This window comes from Plectropomus leopardus, chromosome 22, assembly GCF_026936395.1.
Source record: "Plectropomus leopardus strain MGB_pleo_1.0 chromosome 22, ASM2693639v1, whole genome shotgun sequence".
In the NCBI taxonomy this organism is placed as follows: Eukaryota; Metazoa; Chordata; class Actinopteri; order Perciformes; family Serranidae; genus Plectropomus; species Plectropomus leopardus.
The window spans coordinates 20,591,324-20,614,120 of record NC_142197.1 but is presented as its reverse complement, the minus strand read 5'-3'; the positions used below and the strand labels follow the sequence as shown (position 1 = coordinate 20,614,120).

General features: G+C 38.1%; 1 protein-coding gene across 1 annotated transcript; it reads right to left on the bottom strand.

The window, feature by feature from the left end:
- Positions 1-22,190, bottom strand: fbh1 (F-box DNA helicase 1). The gene is made up of 21 exons (XM_042511300.2): positions 21,735-22,190; positions 20,840-21,007; positions 20,157-20,752; positions 19,760-19,896; positions 17,743-17,890; positions 16,090-16,271; positions 14,526-14,606; positions 14,198-14,289; positions 11,957-12,125; positions 8,331-8,550; positions 8,131-8,218; positions 7,960-8,055; positions 7,728-7,864; positions 6,642-6,738; positions 6,315-6,481; positions 6,089-6,161; positions 5,153-5,350; positions 4,570-4,695; positions 4,194-4,300; positions 1,711-1,845; positions 1-1,441 (listed from the first exon to the last, which is right to left on the bottom strand). The coding sequence occupies exons 1-21, from the start codon at positions 21,751-21,753 to the stop codon at positions 1,283-1,285; spliced, it is 3,195 nt and encodes a 1,064-aa protein (XP_042367234.2). The 5' UTR covers positions 21,754-22,190; the 3' UTR covers positions 1-1,282.
- Positions 22,191-22,797: the final 607 nt, after the last annotated feature.

The window sequence follows — 22,797 nt, the reverse complement described above, 5'->3', positions numbered from 1 at the left end:
TGTTCTTCCAATACCACATTATTTACTCTTGTAAATACAATAGAATTAAAATGTTTTATATTGTTAGCTACTTTTTATACACGCCTTATAACCCATAAACTGCCAAAAAAAAGTCACAAAAAACTTGTAGATCTGATTTAAGGGAAAAAAAGTTTCACAAAAGTCTGTCAGCAGCTTTCTTTTTTTTAAATATACATATATATCAAAAGTTATTACAGAATTAAACTGTGCTCTCCAGTTTAACGTCAGTTCTTCAGAGTGTACACTTCTTGCAGCAGATGCTCATTTTGTGTGCGGGGGTGGTGGTGGTGGGGTGGGGGGGTGTTTTTTGTTTGTTGTTTTTTGTGGGCATATCACATTCAACATCACAAACAGGCAAGAGGACCGTATAAAGCAGCATGGATGGAGGCTTGTCAAAACTTCACAGTGATAGCTTATTCAGGCTCTCTTTAAAACTTGGTGCAGACTAATTTGGATCGATGTTGGAGCGCTGCTTAGGCGGAGATGGACGGTATTGTATGGTGGCGTGTCATTGCATCTCTCCGCTTAAGAGGCTAAAATTAATGTGTTCACATGGTTGTTGCGTTTCCATCAATGCCAATTAGAGCTGGAGACGATAAATACCCCTGACTATATTGCAAAATGATTTGACGCTGCAAAACAGATTTTATATTTTTGGAGCTGGATCGTTCATTAGCAGCACTATTGAAATATATATGCTGCTCATACCACTTAGATACTTAGGGCAGACATACTCATCTGCAGAACTTCAGGTGCATTCAAAGTGAAACCAAAATGTTTATCCTGCTGGGTCTGAAAGCATTTACTCAAAAACAGCTGCTCCTCTCATCCATTGATCTGAGTGGATTAGTTGTGAACAGATTATCAAACAGCCCCCCAGCGAGTGACAAACTGCTGCTGAGGAAAAAACAACTCACTGAGAGCTCAAAATTCCGTGCTGTGTGCACGGAATTTTGAGAGGGGACATAGAATGATACGAAGGGGCATTTAAAAAAAAAAAAAGAGAGTTTACTCCACCCCTTGTAAGCTACCACCATAAATACACACTCGTTCTGGTGGAAATACCGTGGGTGTGAATGCTGACTGTTTCTTTTCCAATTACATGAAAAAGCCAGATGTTAGCACGTTTTCCGTGCAGTGGAAAAGGGGCTATAGTACTGGCCACTGGGAGCTATCGGCTGTTCAAAAAGCCCTGAGAGTCCACTTTCTACATAACAATGCACTGTAACAAACAGCGTTGTTTTAGGTCCATGAAGCAGCGTTAAAAAAATGCAAACAGCATGATGTTGTTTATGGGCTGGGGTCGTCGAGGTATAGGTGCCATTGATAAGACATCCTCAGTCATTAAAAAGGCCATCGGTCCAATGCGTGTCCACACACATCTCTCACACAATGGGCCGCCAGCAGACACACCATCAGACTGGACAGAGACAAAAGACAGAGACTTAAGATCATATCAAGACATGTCTTGTTATGTTTCTGACTGGCAAAAACTAACAATAGTTTTATTTTCCTGACTTTTAAATTCAGCCAAATGCTAAATGGCTGATTAAAGCTCACAGTATATTCAGTGACCTTGAAGTACAGCATGCCCATGACAGACACCGTGCTGTACTTTATATAGTATTTGGAGGCATAAGAATATTACGTTGGCTTGTTAGATCTTAGTAGGAGTTAATATGTTCTTACACATTTCATCTGTTGTTTGCACATTATGAATGCTGAGCCGGGTGTGGTGCAGTTGGGACAGTCGGTGACACAGCACGGGAGCGGCTCACCCTCTTTCGTCAGGGTGCCAGGCATCTCGGACTTTAGGAAGTATTCCTAGAGATAACAGGAAGTTATTATATTTGAATGAGAGAGGGGGCCTTGGACCTCTTTACCTACTTCAACACCCTCCATACACTCTAGCTCTCTTCACACATTTAGCCTTTTAGCTTTTTAGTCCATAATGGAGTGTCCATTGATAGATGGATTACATTGAGTACATTTTCAAAGCCTGTGGTCCAGAAGGAAAAGGTCTTTCTGGTGGTCAAAGTTCTTTACAAAATGAGTTGCTCATTCATGTGGTCATAGTAAATTTTTAAAGAGTGGTAAAGCAACACTTACTGTCAAAATCCCATTAAACCGAGGTGGGTGTTCTTTCTATCTGCACTGTTCAGGCGCCAACAAGAGCAACTATACAGTTCATTCATAAAAGTTGTATGAAAGCAATGGGAACAAGAAAAAAGAAGTTCGAAGAATGAAGTGTACACAAATCAAGTTTCAGTTTAGTACTTGCTTCATTTGTTTTAAGTATGGCTTGATTCAACACATCTGCTCCCTGGATGTCTCAACTGAGATCCAATTGGCAGAAAATCCACGCTTTCTAAAAGCACTCAGTCTAATCCTGGCTCAATATAACATTTCAGTTGAGAAATAAATGAGACAGCAAGTTGTCTTTGACTTAGTACTTCTGCTGTGGTTGTGCTACAATTTGGATCACTGAGAATAAGCCCTTTTAAGCATATCCCTAAATAAGAGTACTCCTTTAAGCTCTTCTCTTCTGGTTTAAATCAGTTATATTTCAACGTTTTTTCTATGGGTGGTCATCTGATTAGGTCCTGGGGAAACTCAGGGGGTCCAAGGGTTGTACAATTATGGCCAAATTGATTATCAATTTTTTTTAATATATTACAACTGCAAAACTTTAATCACAATTAATTATTGTTCCCCTGGATAGTGAGTACACCGCGTACTTTAGACTTGAATGTGTCAAGGATGCAGGACAGGTACCTAGAAACATCACCACACATTTATTTTTGATGGACCATAATCCATCAAATGCAAAAAAATAAGAAAAACTGTTTATATTCCTGCAGAAATACCTAATGATACTTTACCAAAGAATTGGTTAAAAATGAACACAAAGAAACGAGCAGATCCTTTTTTGCAGTGGTGGAATGTAAGTACATTTGCTACAGTATTATACCTCAGTACAAATTTGAGGTACTTGTACTTTACTTGTGTATTTCACGCAACTCTATAATTTTACTCCACTATATCTCAGAGTAAATATAGTAATTCACTACAGTCTTTAGTTACTTTTCAGATTACAGTTTTTCTTGCTTCCTTCCTTGATGTGTTGAGAAAATTCTTCTACTTCTTAATACACACTTTCTGAAAGCTTTCTGACACCATAAAACCTTTTTTTGCATTGCTGTACATTTAACTACCAGACAATAAATAAAGAAGTTAAATTGAGCACAGCCTCTAACATCTACACGAGTATGATGCAACATACACATTAATGCTGCGTTAATATTATTATATTAAGCCAAAAACATCATATTTCCCTGCACAGTGAATACTTTTACTTTAAGTACATTTTGCTGATGATACTTAGTTTTACTTAAGTAACGTTTTGAATGCACTTGTAGTGAAGGTGTTCCATGCTGTGGTTTGATTCTTACTTGAACTGCAGTAAAGGACTTGAATATTTCTTCCACCTCTGCCTATTTGCCAAGTACCCGCAGTACCTGCTGCAGCACATTGTGCTGGCATTAGTCTCCTCAGCCTCTGATCTGTGAAGCCCCAATTCTCTGTAAATTTAATTTTAACTATATTTCTACGTAAGCGATGTGTGAAAACAAAAATCCCCTGCCACTGGTAACTGAGACTAATACAGAGCTAAGTAAAGCGTGTGCAACCGGACAAAGAGACAATCAAGTGTTGCGATACAATTATTTATGGTCATATGTTGCATGTCCGCACAGAGCATTTCAAAAACCTGTTTCAAAAACTCATTGGATTGATACGAATCAAACAAATGACCTTTTTAGCCTCCCAGTAAGTGTGAGATAAGCGGCTTTCAGAAGCACATCAACACCCCACTTCACTTAATTATAACCACAACATCCTGACAGCTACATGACAAAATGGCGAAAAAAAAGTTGTTTGTGGTGATGGGTCATCTTTGACGCAAACTCAAACTTGACGCACACGCTTAACTTCTCAAGAAGAAAAAATGGTAGGAAAAGAGGAAATGGAAAAAAAGACAAAAATAATATCATGTGATGCTAATATTTTGTCCTGGCTTCAAATATATGCAGATATTTGTGCATCTTCTAACAAAGAAAGAAAAATGAAGCTGCAGAAGCCTTTAAGACAAGTAGTGTTTGATTCTGTCTTACCCCAGCCACTGTGAGGATGCGGCGGACGGACTTAGTGATGATCAGTGAGGTTTTGGCACGAGTCACTGCCACATACAGCAGGTTCCACTCATCGTCAGGAATATCACCTGAGCAGGGAAGAGAAATATTTAAAGTATGCAATTACTAAACACTTTCAGTACTTTCAAATCTGCAATAACCTAAAGTGAGATGATATATTGGCCTGGCTGAATTATCAGTCTAGCTAAGCTCTCTAACAGAAAAATGAACGAAGAAACAGGAAAGCAAGCCCAAAACGCAAGACATTATGAGATGTTGGAAACAGATACAGGATATAGGATAGCTGAGAGGGTGTTTGACAAAATACATGTAAAAAAAAAAAAAAAAAACAACATACCAAACCTGAAGTCTGGATTAAAGTGCAGGTTGTGCTTCGAAGCAGGAACCTTGGCAAAGTCATCAGTAATCATCACAGTGTCGAACTCCAGACCTTTGGCCTTGTGGACCGTTCCAACGATGAAGTCTGGGACAAAACAGTGAACATCAGTAACAACCTATCATAAAGGGAAGTGCATTATGTAGTTTTTATTTTTCTTAAAAAATTAATTTCAATGCTGAGGATCACATTTAAATGCATTTTAAGACATAAATATGTAAGCTTAAAAAACCCACTTTCCTGTTCCTTAGGGACAATAAACAACTTAAACTTCTGTGTAAGACTAAAAACAGAAAACTGTCATTTAAATTGTGCCATATAGCTTAAAAAAAAAGAAAAGAAAACTCTACTAAATCTGCTACTGAAAACAGCCTCTGATAAAAAACACCATTCACTGCTACACAGAGCATTAAATTAACTTTTTTTTTATGTTTGTTACCTGCTGTGCTGTTTGTAGGTTAATGTTTTATGTTTCTCCTTTGGACAACCAATATTTTGGTAAGGCCTTTTATTTAAGTAATAAATTTAAGAAGTTTTTGCTTACCTGCTTTGTGGAAGTCCTCCTCAAAGGCACTCTCCAGGCGCTTCACCAGTTCCGGGATGCGCTTTCCGTATTTTTCAACGATGTTGACTTTGCCGTCCAGCTCTGCGTCCTCGGTCTGTGAAACATACTTCTTAAAGGCCCCGTAGGGATTTTGATTGTTTTTTCTGGCAAAGCAGCGAATCAATGGATCTTTGATGACTGGAGGCAGAGGAAATTCAACATTAATGTCAAAGGATTAGTTATTTTTTATTATTTTTTTAAGGAAAATCCCATTTTTCATTTCTACCCCTACCTGTCTTTCAGTGCTTCCCCCCCCCTCAGAAAAGAATGACAAGGGTAAGTAATTAAAATCTTCCCTTATGAAATAGGCCAACTCTTCAAGTCCTTGATAATTAATCGTTTAATCTTAATTTTTATAATGCTTGCATAAAGTAGATCGAAACAACATTAAACTAAGATAATGCAATGGCTCTATTGTTTCTCCCTCTATTTTTGCTTGTACAGCCATCTTGCAACTTTTTTTTCCTTTTTTTGATAGTCGAACCTTGTTCAGAGCCGTCAGGACACAAGACTCCAATGCAAACTAAAACAAAATGCACTGCAGGAATTGTATGATGCCATCAGCAGCAACACGCTCAAGCAACCTAACAGAATTTTCATAGTAGCTGGTGATTTTAATCAACTCATCCTTCAACTCCAAAGATGTAGCAGGCTCTCGGACAAATTTTAAATAAGTCTACCTTGTACCTTGTAGATTTCTCAAAACACTCAGCTTAAAGTTTGCCTCTGAAAAACCTTGGTTTGGAGGGCCATGTAGCCCTCAGACTTCACCCTACCCCTCAATGTGACCGCGCAAAACAGAGGTAATAGCTAAGTGGTTGGAGTAATGGGTGTATTGGGATTTAGCCAAAGGGTAAACATGTGCATGAATCTCACATCTTTGTTGTCCATCTCCTTCCATCAGGTGCCAGATGTCCAGGATCCTTGTCAGACCGTAACCGTCGACACCCTGAGGGGAAAGGTAGATCTGTCAATGATCGGTGTGGGTTTTTGAATACTAGTTAGACAGATATCACCTGTAATCTAATGTGACTTCATGATTTCAAACACGCTTGCTACTACTTCCCTGAGTATGTCTGTTTGCACATCTTTAAATTCTTACCCCTATAAAGTGGATCCGACAGTTCGGGTTGGAATCTGTGAGTTTGACTGTTTCACTGAAAACATTGAGATTGCATCTTGACAAGATGGCCGTCTTCCCTCGGCAAAGACTGACACCCGTCTTCATAGCTGCTCCAATCTCGTCCGCCGTCTCGTCACACACTCCGCCTATAAATGGACATGCAGCACACACAGAAATGCAAACAAAGCAGAGACAATGTAATGTTTTCATCTTACATTAACCTTCAGAGGATTAAACACATTTTTTTTTAAATAAAGTTGTATGTTTTATAAAGAGACAACATATTAAAAAGTTTGCAAAATTGACCTTCTTGTCTTCCTCCCACCAGAATCTTCTCCACTCCCTTGCACACTTCGAGGATGGTGGCACCCACGTAGGCGATCTCAGCACCGAACCGAAAGCTCTGAACAAACACATCAGAAGAATTGAGGTTCTCTGATTAACACTAAACAGCTGAGGGCTAAACACAAGACTCTCTTTATGTGACTTACAGTGTTTGATTAGTGTCAGCTCCTAATGAACAAAGCCAGAGCCTCAGGTGTTAAGGAATATATTAACACACGGTACATGTCTGACTGGATGGAGAAGTGTACTACACTTTATAAGCTTTAGTTTCATTAACATGCTGACACCTCTTGTTTTTCACTGCCTTTTTCAAATTTGTGCTGAATGTGTTTTCAGTTTTGGCGATACAGTTCCCACCATTTTTTTAGGTCATGTAAACAGGAAGTGATTTAACTGCGGGAAACACAAGAGAAGCTTAAGAGTACACCTGCACTACTTTGATGCCACATTACCCATCAGCAGTTCCTGTTTACACAGAAATGAATAACTGAAGGAAAAAGTCTCCGTCTTGGTGATGATGTGGCAAGAGTTTTCAGATTTACTTTTTGAATTAAGTTTTAAATTGACTTAAGGACTTTTGTACTCAATAGAGATTGTTGATACTAGGTATATGCATGTTCTGATTTTGAATATTTTGTGTGTTGTATAAAGACATTATTGTGGAGTTTTGTTTTGATAAGCCTAATTAAGGCGTAAAATCCAAATATCAATATTCTTAGACTATATTGCATTACACAATATTTATGTCAGTATTTGAAAATTTACTCTAAACCACTATAGACTACTAAAACACAAAACTGTTAAATGAACTACAATTACAATAAAAGTAAAGTACCTTTATTATAAAGTTAAGTAAAATAATTGTATTCAAAAAGATAAATAAAGTGCTGAAAAATAAAATTAAATACTTTTACAAAATAAAGTTGAATACTGTACTGTTATAATACAGCTAAAGACCATACTGTAACAATTAGGTCAAATAAAATACAGTTATAATAAAGGTAACTAAAATACAGTGATAATACAGTTAAATGTGATCATGTATACCTGTGTCAGGTAGTAGATGTGTGTGTGATCAACAATGTTCAGGGCATTGACGGCTCCTCTGAAGGTGTAGATCTGTTGATGAGGATCTCCCACCAGGATTTTCCCACAGCGCTGGGACAGAAGCACATCCATGATGGCTGAGAGAGGGAGGGAGGATGTCATCACTATTGCAAAATTAAGCAAAAATAATCACAGATATGCTTATGGACTGTGATAGTTATTGTATCATTACCTGGAGTGCAGTCCTGGGCCTCGTCGATGAAAAGGACATCATATTGGTCAGACAAGCAGGGCTTTGGGTGTTGGAGCTGCCATAATTTCAGGTAACCTGGGAATGAAAACTTACATTAACCACCTCCAATATGAGAACAGAATCACTTAAACTCATTTGCAGTTGGCGTACCGTCATGGACCATGTTGAAGCCTTCTACTTTTATCACATTCAGATCCTTCATTTTGTTCCAGATCATCTGTGCATCATGGGCAAACAACTAGGATTTCAAAATAAAAGATGTAAGTTGAAATGCGTCTTTGCAGAACTTGCTTAATATTTATTCATAGTAAAAGTTAAGTATGCAGTGTAACACTTTTATACATTAATACCTCTTTTTCACAGCCGTCTATAACCTCCCTGAGGCCGTTCTTGGCCTTGCGGGTCAGAGGGACGTGAGTAATGTTTATAGCCTTGTCCGTTGAGGCCATAAAGGTCTTGAGAGTTGTGGTCACTATTTTGGCCTTGGCAAAGCCGCCGCGGCCTTCCGGCAGCACGGAGCTGATGGAGAATGGCTTCAGGTTAAAGGTTAGCTTCTTACATTCACTGTATCTGCAGCAGAGAAGATCACATAAAGCAAGACAGGAAACGTGGTTTAAAAATGAGAAATAACTGATACACACTGCAGTGTAAAAGTTTGGACTCTCCTGCCGCAAAAGCTTGATTGGGCACAGGCGCATGTCTGAGAGGACGATTCTATATGTTTGAATGCTCTTTGATGCTTTTACGTTATAGAAAGTTCTCTTTTAAATAGATGAAATTTTGTATGAAGGGTTTGTTTTGTACATGGAGAACTAAATTCTTTACAAAGGTTCAACCACACTTTTTTATTCAGATTTATTTATTCATTTTTATATTTTGAACTTACAAACTAGTTTTAAACATTGTATAGCAGCAAAAGGCACAGCTTTATATTTTACACTTTACACACTAAGCCCAGTATCCATATTCTCATTTAAATGTTCACATACTAGTGATAATTGTCTATTACTGTATACTTGTGCTTTTACTTATTCCTACTTGCTATAATTTGCTATGCTGGCATCAGAGCGAGCATAATAACCACAGTTTTCCCCCAGGGATCAGTATTTCTGATTCGGACAACTGAAAGGGCAGAAAGAGACAAAAGATTAAGGATTCACAGATTTATCTGTCAAACATCAGCATCTGTCATTAGCCTGTTGGTAAATGACTGGCATTTGCTGATGGTAGGTGTTTTTTCGTAGTGTCTTATTTATTTTGTGCAGAATAAAGAGCAGGGTTCGAGAATAACAGCATCCAGTCCTCCCAGGGACAATTAAAAAATAGTCTGGGACCAACAGAGATCTTCCCCGGGACGCTGTCTGGATGAAAGGGCACAGTAAACTCATGAGAGACAAGTCAAATCTCTATTTTTTCTCTGATAATACTATTCTGTGAACAACAAAAAGCATGTTAAAAGTGGCAGGAGGAGAGCTGGTTAACAGTGTTAAAAACTAACAGCTAATGGAGGTGGCATCGAGTTGCATTATGATGTGTTCAAGCTTTGTTCTGTAAAAATGAGTATTGGGTTAAGATAATTTATATTGTTTTCATGATGTGTTCAGTGTAATCTTGTAAAATGTAGTTTATGGCTGGGATCTTTAATAATACAGCTGTTTGATGTTTTCCAAGCAATAAAAAATAGGTATAAGAGAGGGAATCATGGTGTAAAATATACTGTATATATATGTTTTTCTGTCACAGATGTTTTTCATGTGTTATATTAAAGTTTCATAAATTTGTACAATTAAATTTGTGCTCATTCAAACACCCTTTAATGAAGGCCTGAATTACTTTTAAATAGTTCTTTTTTATAATGAGATTTTTGCTTTCCTGGCATGCAAGAGGGGACAAAATAACAACAAAAATGAAACATTGGTATCAGCCAAATTGTTATTTTAAACACTGGAATAAGCCCAGAAATTCACAATTTGTGCATTCCTAACAAAAATACACGTCACTGGTAAAAGAAAGTGGAGGCTTAGCATCAAAATGCGTGCAGATTTAAATAGAATCAGGTTTCTGTATCAGTGTCAACATGTCAACATGTTTGTTTTGGCAAAGCTCTTCTTTAAAGCTCACAATAGATTCAGAAAGTTAGTTTAAGGATTAGCACTGGTAAAAGTTTAAACAGATTAAATCTAACCACTGAGCAGAGTGCAGAGGGCCCAAAGAAAACCTAAACATTTACAGCCCGACTGCACTACCGTGCTTCAATAATGATCGATAGATCACTTGTGCTCTTCTGGACTGGAAAACAAATTCAAAATCCAAGATCGAACACTATTCTCCACTGTTATGCAACACTGTGAGGACTAAATGGAAGTTCTCCTTTTAGGGCCCATACTATTTCAAAGGTAAATGACACACCTGGTGTCTGAATGATACTGTTTTTTAAATCTCTGTTACAAGAGCTGTTATTTAAGGAAAGGAGAAAGACACAAATATGACGTTTGATTCCAAACTTTTGAACAACGCTGTACCTGAAGAAAAAGAGAAGTTATGACAGAAAAAAAAGGCAAACAAGCTAAAGTCACGGTTATTTTATTGCTGCACTATTGAGTTACCATGGGTTTAATCAGAAATGCATCAGATAACAGTGAGGTTTTTTGGAAGTGCAGTTCAGTTTTTTTGGTGGTCATGAACTCATAATTGGAAAGTTTTGTGGGCTTCACAAACAGTTAAGCAGGAAGTGGGCATTCAGTCTAGATGCACAATCAGATTAAGTTGACATGAGCTGACGCTAACTTAATTTTTCAAATGATGCGAACAAAGTGGTTGTAAAGTCTTAAACTCTTCTCTCCTCGCCCTATGGGATGCATGAAGTTAAAAAAATGCAGGTGTGTCTGTTGGTACTCTCATGATTTCTCTCATACAACTGGCACCAAAGATTAAGTCAAATGTTTTGTGATATGTCTGACATGCCCCCCGGGGAATAAGTCAGCAATTAAGCTTGTGTGTACATGAACAAAAAACACTGAAGTAGGTTTACTGCAGCCAAGTGTCCAAATACAGTGAGTACGTGTCAGAGATCTGATTCTCTGCCTAAACCTGATTGGGCCCGATCCGGACCCACCGGGTTCAGGCTGAGCCGGGCTGTAATTCTTCACTATTCTCTTAGGCTAAAATCAGGTTACCAAATTAACATGTATTTCTGTAATTATTTTTGTCAAACTGATATGAACTGTCTCATGCTTAAATGGCACTTTGGCAGGAGTTTTCATGGACTGATTCAAAAGGGAATGCGGCAGAAATAGGATGGAGAAAGAAAGGGGAACTGTAAGGTGAATCGGTTGGCAGTTTCAGCTTTTTCTTTATCAGCAGTGGTAGAGATGTAAACATGCAGTTGAAAGTGGTGATTAATATCTATGCGCTGCACTGCCATTGCCATGCGTGCTAGACTTACAGAGGGATGCAGCCTTTTTGCTGAACCTTTCACGCACAAGATGACAGGCTTACAGAGGGAAGAGAGGAAAAAGTGGTGCGAAGAAACACTCCAGCCCTTAGCTCGTAATACATGTTTTATGATTTAAAAAATAAATAAATAAGTAATATACTGTAGGCCTATTTTTACAGTGCAAATTTGGGTTTCAGTTGGGCTTGGGCCCAAAACTGCTGCCTAAGCTCTAAGTCTGCATCACCCTCTGTTGCTGCACTTCTCCATAATTCTTTACAAAGATTCTTTCCCACGCATATTCAGTTAAACTGAATGAAAGGCGTAACTCCCTGTATGAATTTCACTCGCGCGGCATTTATTAGCAGCAGTGTTATCCTGATGCTCCACTTTCTAAAATGAATAGTGAACAGCCAGTGGGGAATATTTGTAATGTATGTTAAAGGTTTAACATCAAAATAGTGTTTTTGCCAACAGTCTGTATTTATGAACAAAAACTCAAAAGTTATGATTGCCACTGGGAGCATCTGAGGGGAAACTCACCTCCTCCCAACATCGTGGAAAGCCAATGAGTGGACAGTTTTGCAGTCCACGTTGCGGGGAAAGCGGCGCCGCGCCTCAAGGGCCACTGACTTGTTGAAGGCCACATACAGGAAACGTAAGTGTGGCCGCTGCTCAGCGTACTTCACCAATGTGGTCGTCTTCCCCGTACCTGTGGAAGACAGCACGGACTGTTAAGCTAGGACACTAAGGCTTCTGATCTGTTCACTTTACACAGCAACACTGATAAAACTGATTAGTGATCTCAAACTCTGAGATGTGAAATTGCATTTAAGGTGAGTTTAAAAGAAATACAAATTTAATCTGTGCAGAAATCAAATGTCACATTGTAACAAAACATATTAATATGAAACGTATTCTTGCATAACTTTAGAGCAGACATGCAACCCAAAGAAACCTCCGGTCATTACATGAGAATGTTTAAACCCTTTGGGTCCCTGAAAAAGTCTTGAACAGACCTATCTGGATCCTAGTGAAAGGGAACCCCCTGGTGATGTTTCTGACACTTTACATCTAATGTTGCGTTCCTACTACACACATACACTCACCGGCCACTTTATTAGGTACACCTGTCCAACTGCTCGTGAACGCAAATTTCTAATCAGCCAATCACATGGCAGCAACTCAATGCATTTAGGCACGTAGACATGGTCAGGATGATCTGCTGCAGTTCAAACCGAGCATCAGAATGGGGAAGAAAGGTGATTTAAGTGACTTTGAATGTGGCATGGTTGTTGGTGCCAGACGAGCTGGTCTGAGTATTTCAGAAACTGCGGATCTACTGGGATTTTCACACACAACCATCTCTAGGGTTGACAGAGAATGGTCTGAAAAAGAGAAAATATCCAGTGAGCGGCAGCTCTGTGGGCGAAAATGCCTTGTTGATGCCAGAGGTCAGAGGAGAATGGCCAGACTGGTTCGAGCTGATAGACAAGCAACAGTAACTCAAATAATCACTCGTTACAACCGAGGTATGCAGAAGAGCATCTCTGAACGCACAACACATCGAACTTTGAGGCAGATGGGCTACAGCAGCAGAAGACCACACCGGGTGCCACTCCTGTCAGCTAAGAACAGGAAACTGAGGCTACAGTTCGCACAGACTCACCAAAATTGGACAATAGAAGATTGGAAAAACGTTGCCTCGTCTGATGAGTCTCGATTTCTGCTGCGACATTCGGATGGTAGGGTCAGAATTTGGCGTCAACAACATGAAAGCACGGATCCATCCTGCCTTGTATCAACGGTTCAGGCTGGTGGTGGTGGTGTAATGGTGTGGGGGATATTTTCTTGGCACACTTTGGGCCCCTTAGTACCAACTGAGTATCGTTGCAACGCCACAGCCTACCTGAGTATTGTTGCTGACCATGTCCATCCCTCTATGACCACAGTGTACCCATCTTCTGATGGCTACTTCCAGTAGGATAACGCGCCATGTCATAAAGCTCAAATCATCTCAGACTGGTTTCTTGAACATGACAATGAGTTCACTGTACTCAAATGGCCTCCACAGTCACCAGATCTCAATCCAATAGAGCACCTTTGGGATGTGGTGTGCAGCCGACAAATCTGCAGCAACTGCGTGATGCTATCATGTCAATATGGACCAAACTCTCTGAGGACTGTTTCCAGTACCTTGTTGAATCCATGCCACGAAGGATTAAGGCAGTTCTGAAGGCAAAAGGGGATCCAACCCGGTACTAGCAAGATGTACCTAATAAAGTGGCCAGTGAGTGTATATTGCATGTAGGGAAGTCATAGAAAAGCCAAAAAAAGAAAATATTTATAATGCAAATGCATGTCCACTTCTTATTGTTGGTGGTGGACACAGGATTCAGGTGTGCAGGAAATAACAAGCAGTTAATTAAAAGCTTGGCCCTTCAAGGAAAAGCAAAAACAATACAGAAAAGAATAAGGGGAAAATGGATTCAAAATATTTACAAAAAATACAGATTTATTATTTCTATGGCACTCCTATGACTGCACAGAGGACCACAGCAGAAAGCTGTGTAATTCAGTGTTTTTTGAGACCAAATGCAAATCCTGTGGGTCTGAGCCAGAGTAAACCATAACAATGTGTATGTCAATTTTACACTAACAATTGTCATTGTCTTTTACTCAGAATCACTAATTTTAGTGTTTTATTTCAGTGCGTTCTTGATGAAATAAAACCACTTAAATGAATGTCAACGGCTACGATGGCATGAGCAGTGGTCACTGTACCTGCAAAAGCCACGATCTTGACCACATGGTCCTCCTGGATGTCGTGGCTGAGGATCTGCTGCTGTTCACGTGTGAGCTGAATCTGAGGCAAACTAGTAGAAACACACACAGACACAAAATGATGACTGTTGAAAAGCTACAACTCTTCAGATATCCGTTACAACATTCCAGGTTTTGTTGCCACAGTGTTACATCACCAGACTGAGAGCCATATTACAGAAGTTGGAGTAAACTTTGTTTACAGTGCTTGACCTCTTTCACCCAACAGACCCTGAAGTGGGTCTGTCATTATGAAGTAACTGATGTTGATTTACAAAGAGGGACGTACCTATTTGTCCTGTACATTAGTGAAACAGGAAAGGGGCCGTTCTCCATCAGGTGAAGCACATAGTAGATGTTGTAATGCAACCTGGAGAGACAGGGAAAAAAGAAGCAAGGTCGACAAGCATTACGTGAGAATTTACAGGGATAGGTCAGATCTTTTTTAAGTGAAGTCGTATGAGTTACTTATTTTATAGTCAGTGTAACAAGAGTAGATGGCAGTTGGCATCCCCCCAGTTTGGAGAAGCAGACTGGAGTACCGCCATGAAGACTAGGCAATGTATTGTTGTGGACTGAGGCAGCAGCAAAACATATTCTAACCACCTAAAAAGTCAATATCAGTGTAAGTATACACTATATTTACAATATTTTGATCACATTACCTGGCTGTTAGACAGTCCTTTCTGACAGGAAAATGTGGTCATTATCTTTGCTCTCTTTTGAAAGCAACCAGACTCTTTTGACAAAACAGTACTTTTACCTCTTAGAACACAGGAGTTGCTGCTTTCATCAGATAGTTTGTGTTATTGTGTGACTTTGGTGTTTTAAGGGTTAGCTGGGACTCATGAGGCTCACACAATAACTCATAAATTATCTGATCAAGAAAGTAGTAGAAAAGCAGCTCCTGTGTTCGGTGAGTTAAACGTTTTTGTCAGTGGAGTCTTGTGGCTTTTAACAGAGCATAGATGTAAATATTACCTTCAGTTCCCTGTAAGAAAAGGGCAGCCTGACAGCAAGATAAAGCTGTGTAAATATTCTTAAGATACAGCAACACACACCTAAAACAATACTGATTATTTTACTGATTATTTTAGGCGTGGCTTTTTTCAAGTGACAAAAATACATTTTGCTGCTGCGTCCGCCCAAAGCAGTACACTGCTTATCTTCCGTAGCTTTCTGCCTGCACGCAAAACTGGGGAAGTTCTGACCTCCAGCTGTTGCAGATAATATCTCAAAGAAGGGACTACTACTTGTATAAATGTAATCAAATGTGGAGTAGGTCAGTCTGTCAGGTACAAAAATACTTACTATGGATGAGTACTTCAGACAACCCCACTTCAAAAAGTCTGATCTATCCCTTTAACCCTTTAAAACCTGAGCAAAATGGTTTGAATTCTTCAAAAACAGGGGTAGAAAGCAATGTGCAACTCAACAAGACATTGCCTGAAAATGAGCAGGAAATTAGCAAAAAAATAAATCAAAGTAAAAAACAAAAACAAAACAAATTTAAATTTACATTTAAGGCAACATAAGTAACAGAATTTTAAATATATAGTTCAAATAATAATGTATAGTTTTCTTGACATTTTTCCCTCCAAATTTTTTCCTCTTTTTTTAAACTAATTTTCAGGTAATTTTCTTGTCGCCTTTTACTAATTTCTTGCAATTTTCAGGACATTTCTTGCCAAGTTCCTTATTGCCTTTTTTCTCTTGTTTTTGAAGAAACTCAAACCAATTTGCTTGAGTTTCAAAGATCAAGTAGCCTGTAAAATGCATCCCAACACAGCAGAGAAAAACTGATGTCGATCCAGGTTTCAAGGGGGTAAGGTGCTAGAACTTGCAGCTCTTACCTGTTACTAATCTTGATGTTGCTCCTCTTTATGGCGAGCAACATCATGGCCATGTGACTGAGGTACTCTGTGATGGCGGTGTGCGACATGTAGTTGGTGAGCAGAGAAACCAAGGCCTGCACGTCACCAACATTCTCACTTAGCATCAGGATGACAGCCATGGCTGCGTAGGGGTTGGGACCCTGGAGATGGGACACAAAGGACGTGAAGACCTTAAACTTTGACTTTAGTTCCACAGAGGTCATACGAGCGAGCAATATATCACTTATACTTGATGTATCACAGCTGGTTTCAATTGGGAAATAAAAAATGACTGTAATGTAACTTTATGACAACACTTGATTTACCTTTATTATGACAGTTCTTCATTTAACTGAATTATAACAGTACTTTGTTTTTAAAACAGTACCTTATTTAACCTTATTACAGCATTACCCTATTTAACTTTATTATGACAGTACTTTAACTTGATTATAACAGTACTTGAATATGACAATACCTTATTTTATTTTATTATAACAGTATTATTTAACTTTACTATGACAGTATATAACCGTACCTTATTTAACTCTATTATGACAGTACTTTAACTTTATTATGACAGTACGTGATGTAACTTTTTTTTATAGGTATTTTATTTAACTTTATTATGACAATACATTATTTAACTTTATTATGACAGTACATTATTTAACTTTATTATGACAGTAGATTATTTAACTTTATAATGACAGTATTTTATTTAACTTAATTATGAAAGTACTTTAACTTGTCATTTTTTATGAAAGAATTTTATTTAACTTTATTATGACAGTTCCCTTTTTTTAACTCTATTATGACAGTACTTTAACTTTATTGAAACAGTACTTGAATATGACAATACCTTATTTCATTTTATTATAACAGTATCTTATTTAACTTTACTATGACAGTACATAACCGTACCTTATTTAACTCTATTATGACAGTACTTTAACTTTATTATGACAGTACTTTAACTTTATTATGACAGTACTTGATGTAACTTTTTTATAAAGGTTTTATTCAACTTTAGAATAACAGCACATTATTTAACTTTATGATGACAGTATTTTATTTAACTTAATTATGAAAGTACTTTAAAATGACAGTACCTTATTTAATTTTTTTAAAACAGTACCTTTTTAACATAACTATGAAAGTACTTTAACTTGTCATTTTTTATGAAAGTATTTTATTTAACTTTATTATGACAGTTCCATTTTTTAACATTATAATGTCAGTACTTTATTTAACTTTATAACAGTCCCTGATATTACTTTATTATGACAGCACATTATTTAATTTCATTATGGCAGTACCTTATTTAATTTAAAAATGACAGTTCTTTACTATAACTGCACATTATTTAATCTTATTATAACAGTACTTTATTTGGCTTTTTAATAAACTTACTTTATCTAACTTTATTGTAACAGCAGTTTATTTAGTTTAGTATTTTAGTAGCTTACATATTGAGATAAATACTGTGTATTTCCATGTAGCCTGTTCATTTTTGCAATATTATTTGCAGGCCGTATCACCCAGCCGTAAGTGGTCATGTACACTCATGTAGTCCATTTTCTCTACATGTTTACAAGAGGACCTTGGTGTGTTTATGTGTGAGAGTCTTACCTCAATGCCAAGGTTACAGAACTTGTGAATATCAGGAATATGTAACCTGATGGAGGCCTCAGCCTGAGGAAAAAGACGATGTTTCTTCACACACTCCAGAACATCCTCCGGCCTCACCCAATCTCCGACCTTATGCTGGGCCATCAAACTGACCAAAATGTAAACAGAGGAGATGGTTACCACGGTGAACATTTTAAAATCTATGCATGCTAGCATTTGCATACTTTTGTCATTTCATATAATTATGTATAGTTATTTAAAAGAAAATGGTCCACAGTGTAATGATATCAAAAAGAGTTGCAAATTTCAAAGAAATAATAATGAGAGCTGTCAAGAGTTTACACTCGATCCAAATACTAAGCAGCTTTGTGTTGCTATAATTGGTTAGCTCAGTCTGAGCTTTTGCTTTGGAGGTTTTAATGTCTGCTTGGTATTTATCTGTAAGTGACATGTTCCATATTTGTATCCTCTGTCAACATCCTACCACTTTGTCTCCATTAAAATACACACTAGGGATGCACAACATCGGTAGCCAATGAACAAAATAAAAAAAAACAACTTTTTGTTAATATTGATAATTAAATTTGAGACAATATTTCCATCAGATAATGTTGACCCTACTAGATGAGGGTCGGCACATGAAACCCAGCTCTGAATTTCTTTATTTATTTATTTTTGATTTTCGTCTCTGTCTTTTTCTTCATGTTGCTACCTGTGTGCAGGGCTGAGTTATCTGCACTCAAACACAGCAGAAGAGAGGCCACCACTGAGTAAACAATTTAAGGTTAGATTTTACTCAAATATATTTTAATGCTTGCTATCCATAAGTGCAGCAAAATCCACCAGTAAGGGAGACAGTTCAAACGATTTATCAAACAAGCAGAACATGAACTTGCAGACGTGGGACATCTCTGACTGTACTCCATGCAGACAACTCACAGATCTCTTTTTATCGACAGCCAGTATGTTTTACACAGTCATTCAGAGCTTTATTTATCATGAACGAGCAAAAAAATTAAGACATATTAAACGGAAGAGTTGAGCCAAATTAGCCATGCATGTTAAGATTAAAATCATGAGACTTTAAGTTAAAGAGGAACCTGCCCCTTCTCTCCACCAGCAGTAGCTGTCTACACTTAGTCACTTCAGATTAGCAGCAAAGAGAGGATGACAGAGCAGTCCAAGAGCTTTAAATAAACAGCATTCAGTCCGATAGTATAAAAAGATATTTTGGGGGATTTTATAGCTTGCACATCAATAAAGGGATATGGTGCATAATGTGATTTAGTCTACATTGTAAAAAAAGCTTATAGTAAATGGATGCATTCTTCTTTACTCTAGGGATGCTGAGGGCTCCCTCAACATTGGTGTTGTATTACAAAGATAAATAGCTAAATCTCAAAATGCATATTCATAGTCCTCTTTACATTTTGAACTTATAAGATTAATGCTATCACGAATTGAGGTTATCATTATCGTTAGCCCTGGAATGCCATTTTGTGGATTTATGATACAAAACATTACAGAGATTCTTCTTCATGTATGTTTTGTTTGCTTGTCCTGACAAAAATGATTGATTGTAAGGTACGTTACACTCCCCTGTTTTGTCTCCTTAATGACTTCAGTAGCTACAGTGCATGGTGCGTAAGAGAGTACTAGCGTACGATGAATGAGGCCTCTGAGTAAATTAAAAGAATTTCTATGTATAATATATAATGCTGCAAGACTTGATGTGATTCAGAAACTCCTGCAGCATGTTGATAGTTTTATTTTTTTCCTCAGACACGTATTTTTGTGTTAAATAATGTAGAGATCTAGTGTGGTGCATGGGTGGAAGGAGGTGGGGGATCATCGCCATTAATTTGTTTTGTTTAATTTGAATTTTTTAATGCAATGCAATGTATCACACATGTCTACGCTTTCATCATCTGTGGGTATCTTGAAACTGAATTTTTTTTTGATCACCAAAATAAAAAAAAAAGAAGCATTGTCACAGAAATGCTAAATGCAGACTTACACAGCAAGGTTTCGGATGCTGTTCTGTGATGATGCTGGATCTGTTATTCTGCTGCTCTCCAGGATGGATTGGATCTCCCGCACCGTTTCCTTTTCCCTCATCATGTAGCGGTAGTATTGTTTCTTAAAGGGGACAAACTGCACAGTGGAACACAAACACACAACATCCACAACAAATGTGTTAAATTGGTGCACTTTAACTAGGGACATCCCGATTGGATCTGACGGATCAGTGTTGGGCCAAATGAAGCATTTTATTATTGATCAGGATCAGTTAACTTGTATTTACCGCTACATTTCAATACGACTAGAACGGCAGAAGAGACGGCTAAACAAGCTTCAAAATTACCTTCATCACCCTGCTGAAAATGTTAAAGTAATTTTGTGGTTTGTTTAACCTTTGCATCCAGGACAATGTTCCTCCAGTGATGGCAGACAAGGCTGACAGTGCGATAGAGGTCCTGAGCTGGGACAAGGCACAATATTTGTCTCAGCACCTCCTCTGGAAGATCATCAATACAGCCCTGGGGCTCCTGCAGGTTCTTGCTGCTGCCCAGTAGCCCGTAGTGGGCATCAGGGAGGGCTTCCACCTCCTCGTCCTCATTGAGAATGTCATCGTCACATTGGTCAAATTCACAATCATCTCCAAACATCTCTGCTGTCATTCCCTCCAGATAATCCACCACTTCCCCCTTCTTTGTCTGAGGCTGTGACACCATCTCAGCAGCTAACAGGCTCACATCATCAACCTCGTCCTCCTCCGCTTCAGGTTCTGTCGCCAACAGGACCGCTAAAAGGCTTGCATCATCGTCCTCCTCATCTACTCTCGCAACTTTTTGCTCTTTTTTGGGAAAAAGTTCTCCATTGAGTCCATTTTTGCACGTGGACGAGCAGGGCTGTGGGGATTTGCGCGGACTGGAACTGATGACTCCTGTCACAGAGAAAAAGTTGTTGATGCCCTTCTGTTGTCCAGCAGGGCTCCCTGAGGGAGATACTGAGAAAAAACAGAGTTTTAAAATCTGGCATAAACAATGGCATGCTACAAAAATGGGTTTGTAACAGAAGATTTAAAGCAGATTACCCCACTTTCGTCTCTTGGTGGGTGTTTTAGGGTAAAGCCCCTGGTTGGGATTGCGGTTGCCTTGACTGTGGTTGACAGTGAGGGGCTGGGTGAGGGCTTCAGTGCCTTCTGCACTTTGTCCCAGTTCATCACACTCCTCTGCATTCAGGTGCCTCCTTTTGGCCTTTCCTAGAAACAACAACAAACACTCAGTCATGTCAGCAAAACACAAATCACTCTTTTAGGATTTTCCTTACACAATATAAGCCTTTTCTTAGTTTTCCTATTTGTAATGGTATTTAAGCTAGTCGGTCTTTAGAGTTATACAAACATGCCAGGGGGGGGCAGACTGCAGGGAGAAGATTAAACATTTTTTCGTAATGTACAAATATATAAAAACAAGGGAAACATCACACGCTGACGTATAATAACAGCTATGTCTTGTCATTTGAGAAAATGAATTCAAAGTTATGTTACATTACTGTAATTTCATTTATTTTACATAACACATTTCCATGACTTTTCTATAACTTTCAATGACGTTTATGAGTTTCATGACTTCTCCAGGCCTGAAAAGTTGGGACTGAGAAATTACATGACTTTTCAAGGTTGGACCTTGGACTGTGGGAACCCTGACTTTAAAGGCATGTTTTCTTATAAGATTCTCCTAAATCACTCATATTTTTTATTTATACTCTGGAAGTCTCCCCTAGCCGCCTTCTTCTCTGGTAAACAAAAAATACAGTCCCTAACTGAGTCCAACTTCGGTGTTTCTGTCCGTTAACTCGCCTGTTTTGAACACAATTGCTAATGTCGGACCCAGACTTCACTAAACATTAATTGTATTATGTAGCTTGAAAAATGTGTAAAGTTATTTTACCGTTGTTGATACACAGCTTGTGTGCTTCTTACTTACCTTTAACAGCCATCTCCATCTTTGTATCCAGCTCATCCGTCTTTCACTCACAAGTTTACATGAGCAACAAAGTTTAAGAATTAGGCTTGCCGAGCCCAAATTAAACTTAAAAAAAACTTCAACAGAAAGCAATCGATGTAGTTTCCACCAAAATACAGCACTGAACCGCTGAAGTCGCTGAGGATAACTAGCTAAACATTACTATAAAACGACTGTTGGTAGCATCTTTATACTTAAGCTAACATTATTTCTCACTCATGTTTGTAACCACCAGCCTGTTCGGAAATTCAGACACCGCCACTAAATTAACTCACTGGCGCTGACATTAGTGTTGTTGCGTTTGTAGATCTTCAAAATCTTCGAGGTATGCTAGCAATAATATGAGGAGAGGCTTTCAACTGTTTGTGTTGGTCAAGAAGACGCCTGACTGTAACATCTCTTCTTCTTCGTTTATCTTATTATCGGTCGCCACACTATCTTCAGGGCGCATTATCGCCACCTACCGAGCTACAGTGAGAAGTGACGCTGGCAAATCAACATGTTTATCCATTTGAAGTCTGGAGCGACAGCATTTCTATTGTGCTGCTTTTATAGGACTATTTAACCTTTGAACCCTGAGAAAATCGGCGTTATTTCTCTCAGACTGTTGAAAAATGTTTCACAATTCCACGAAATTGCTATATTTAGGAAATTATTTTTTTGGAAAGCTAGCCAAAAAAAATCTAATTATCATAAGTACATATTTAAAAATGTATTAAAAAAGTTATTATACATGTTTAGGTTTTTTAGTTTTCAATTTTATTTGGGGTTTTTTTTGTACTTTTTACAAGCATTTTTGCTAATTTTTTGGTCATTTCTTCTTTCACTGATCATTGATTTCTCTCCATGTTTTAAGAAGAAAGCCAACCTGTTTAGATTTAAAACGAACCCTCTATCCAAAAACATGGATAGAAGGCAACAAGCAGTTTAACAAGACATTACCTAGAATAGTAAAATATTAGAAAAAAAGTTAAGAGAAAATAACCTGAAAGTAAACAGGGAAAAAACACAAAAACAAAGAACT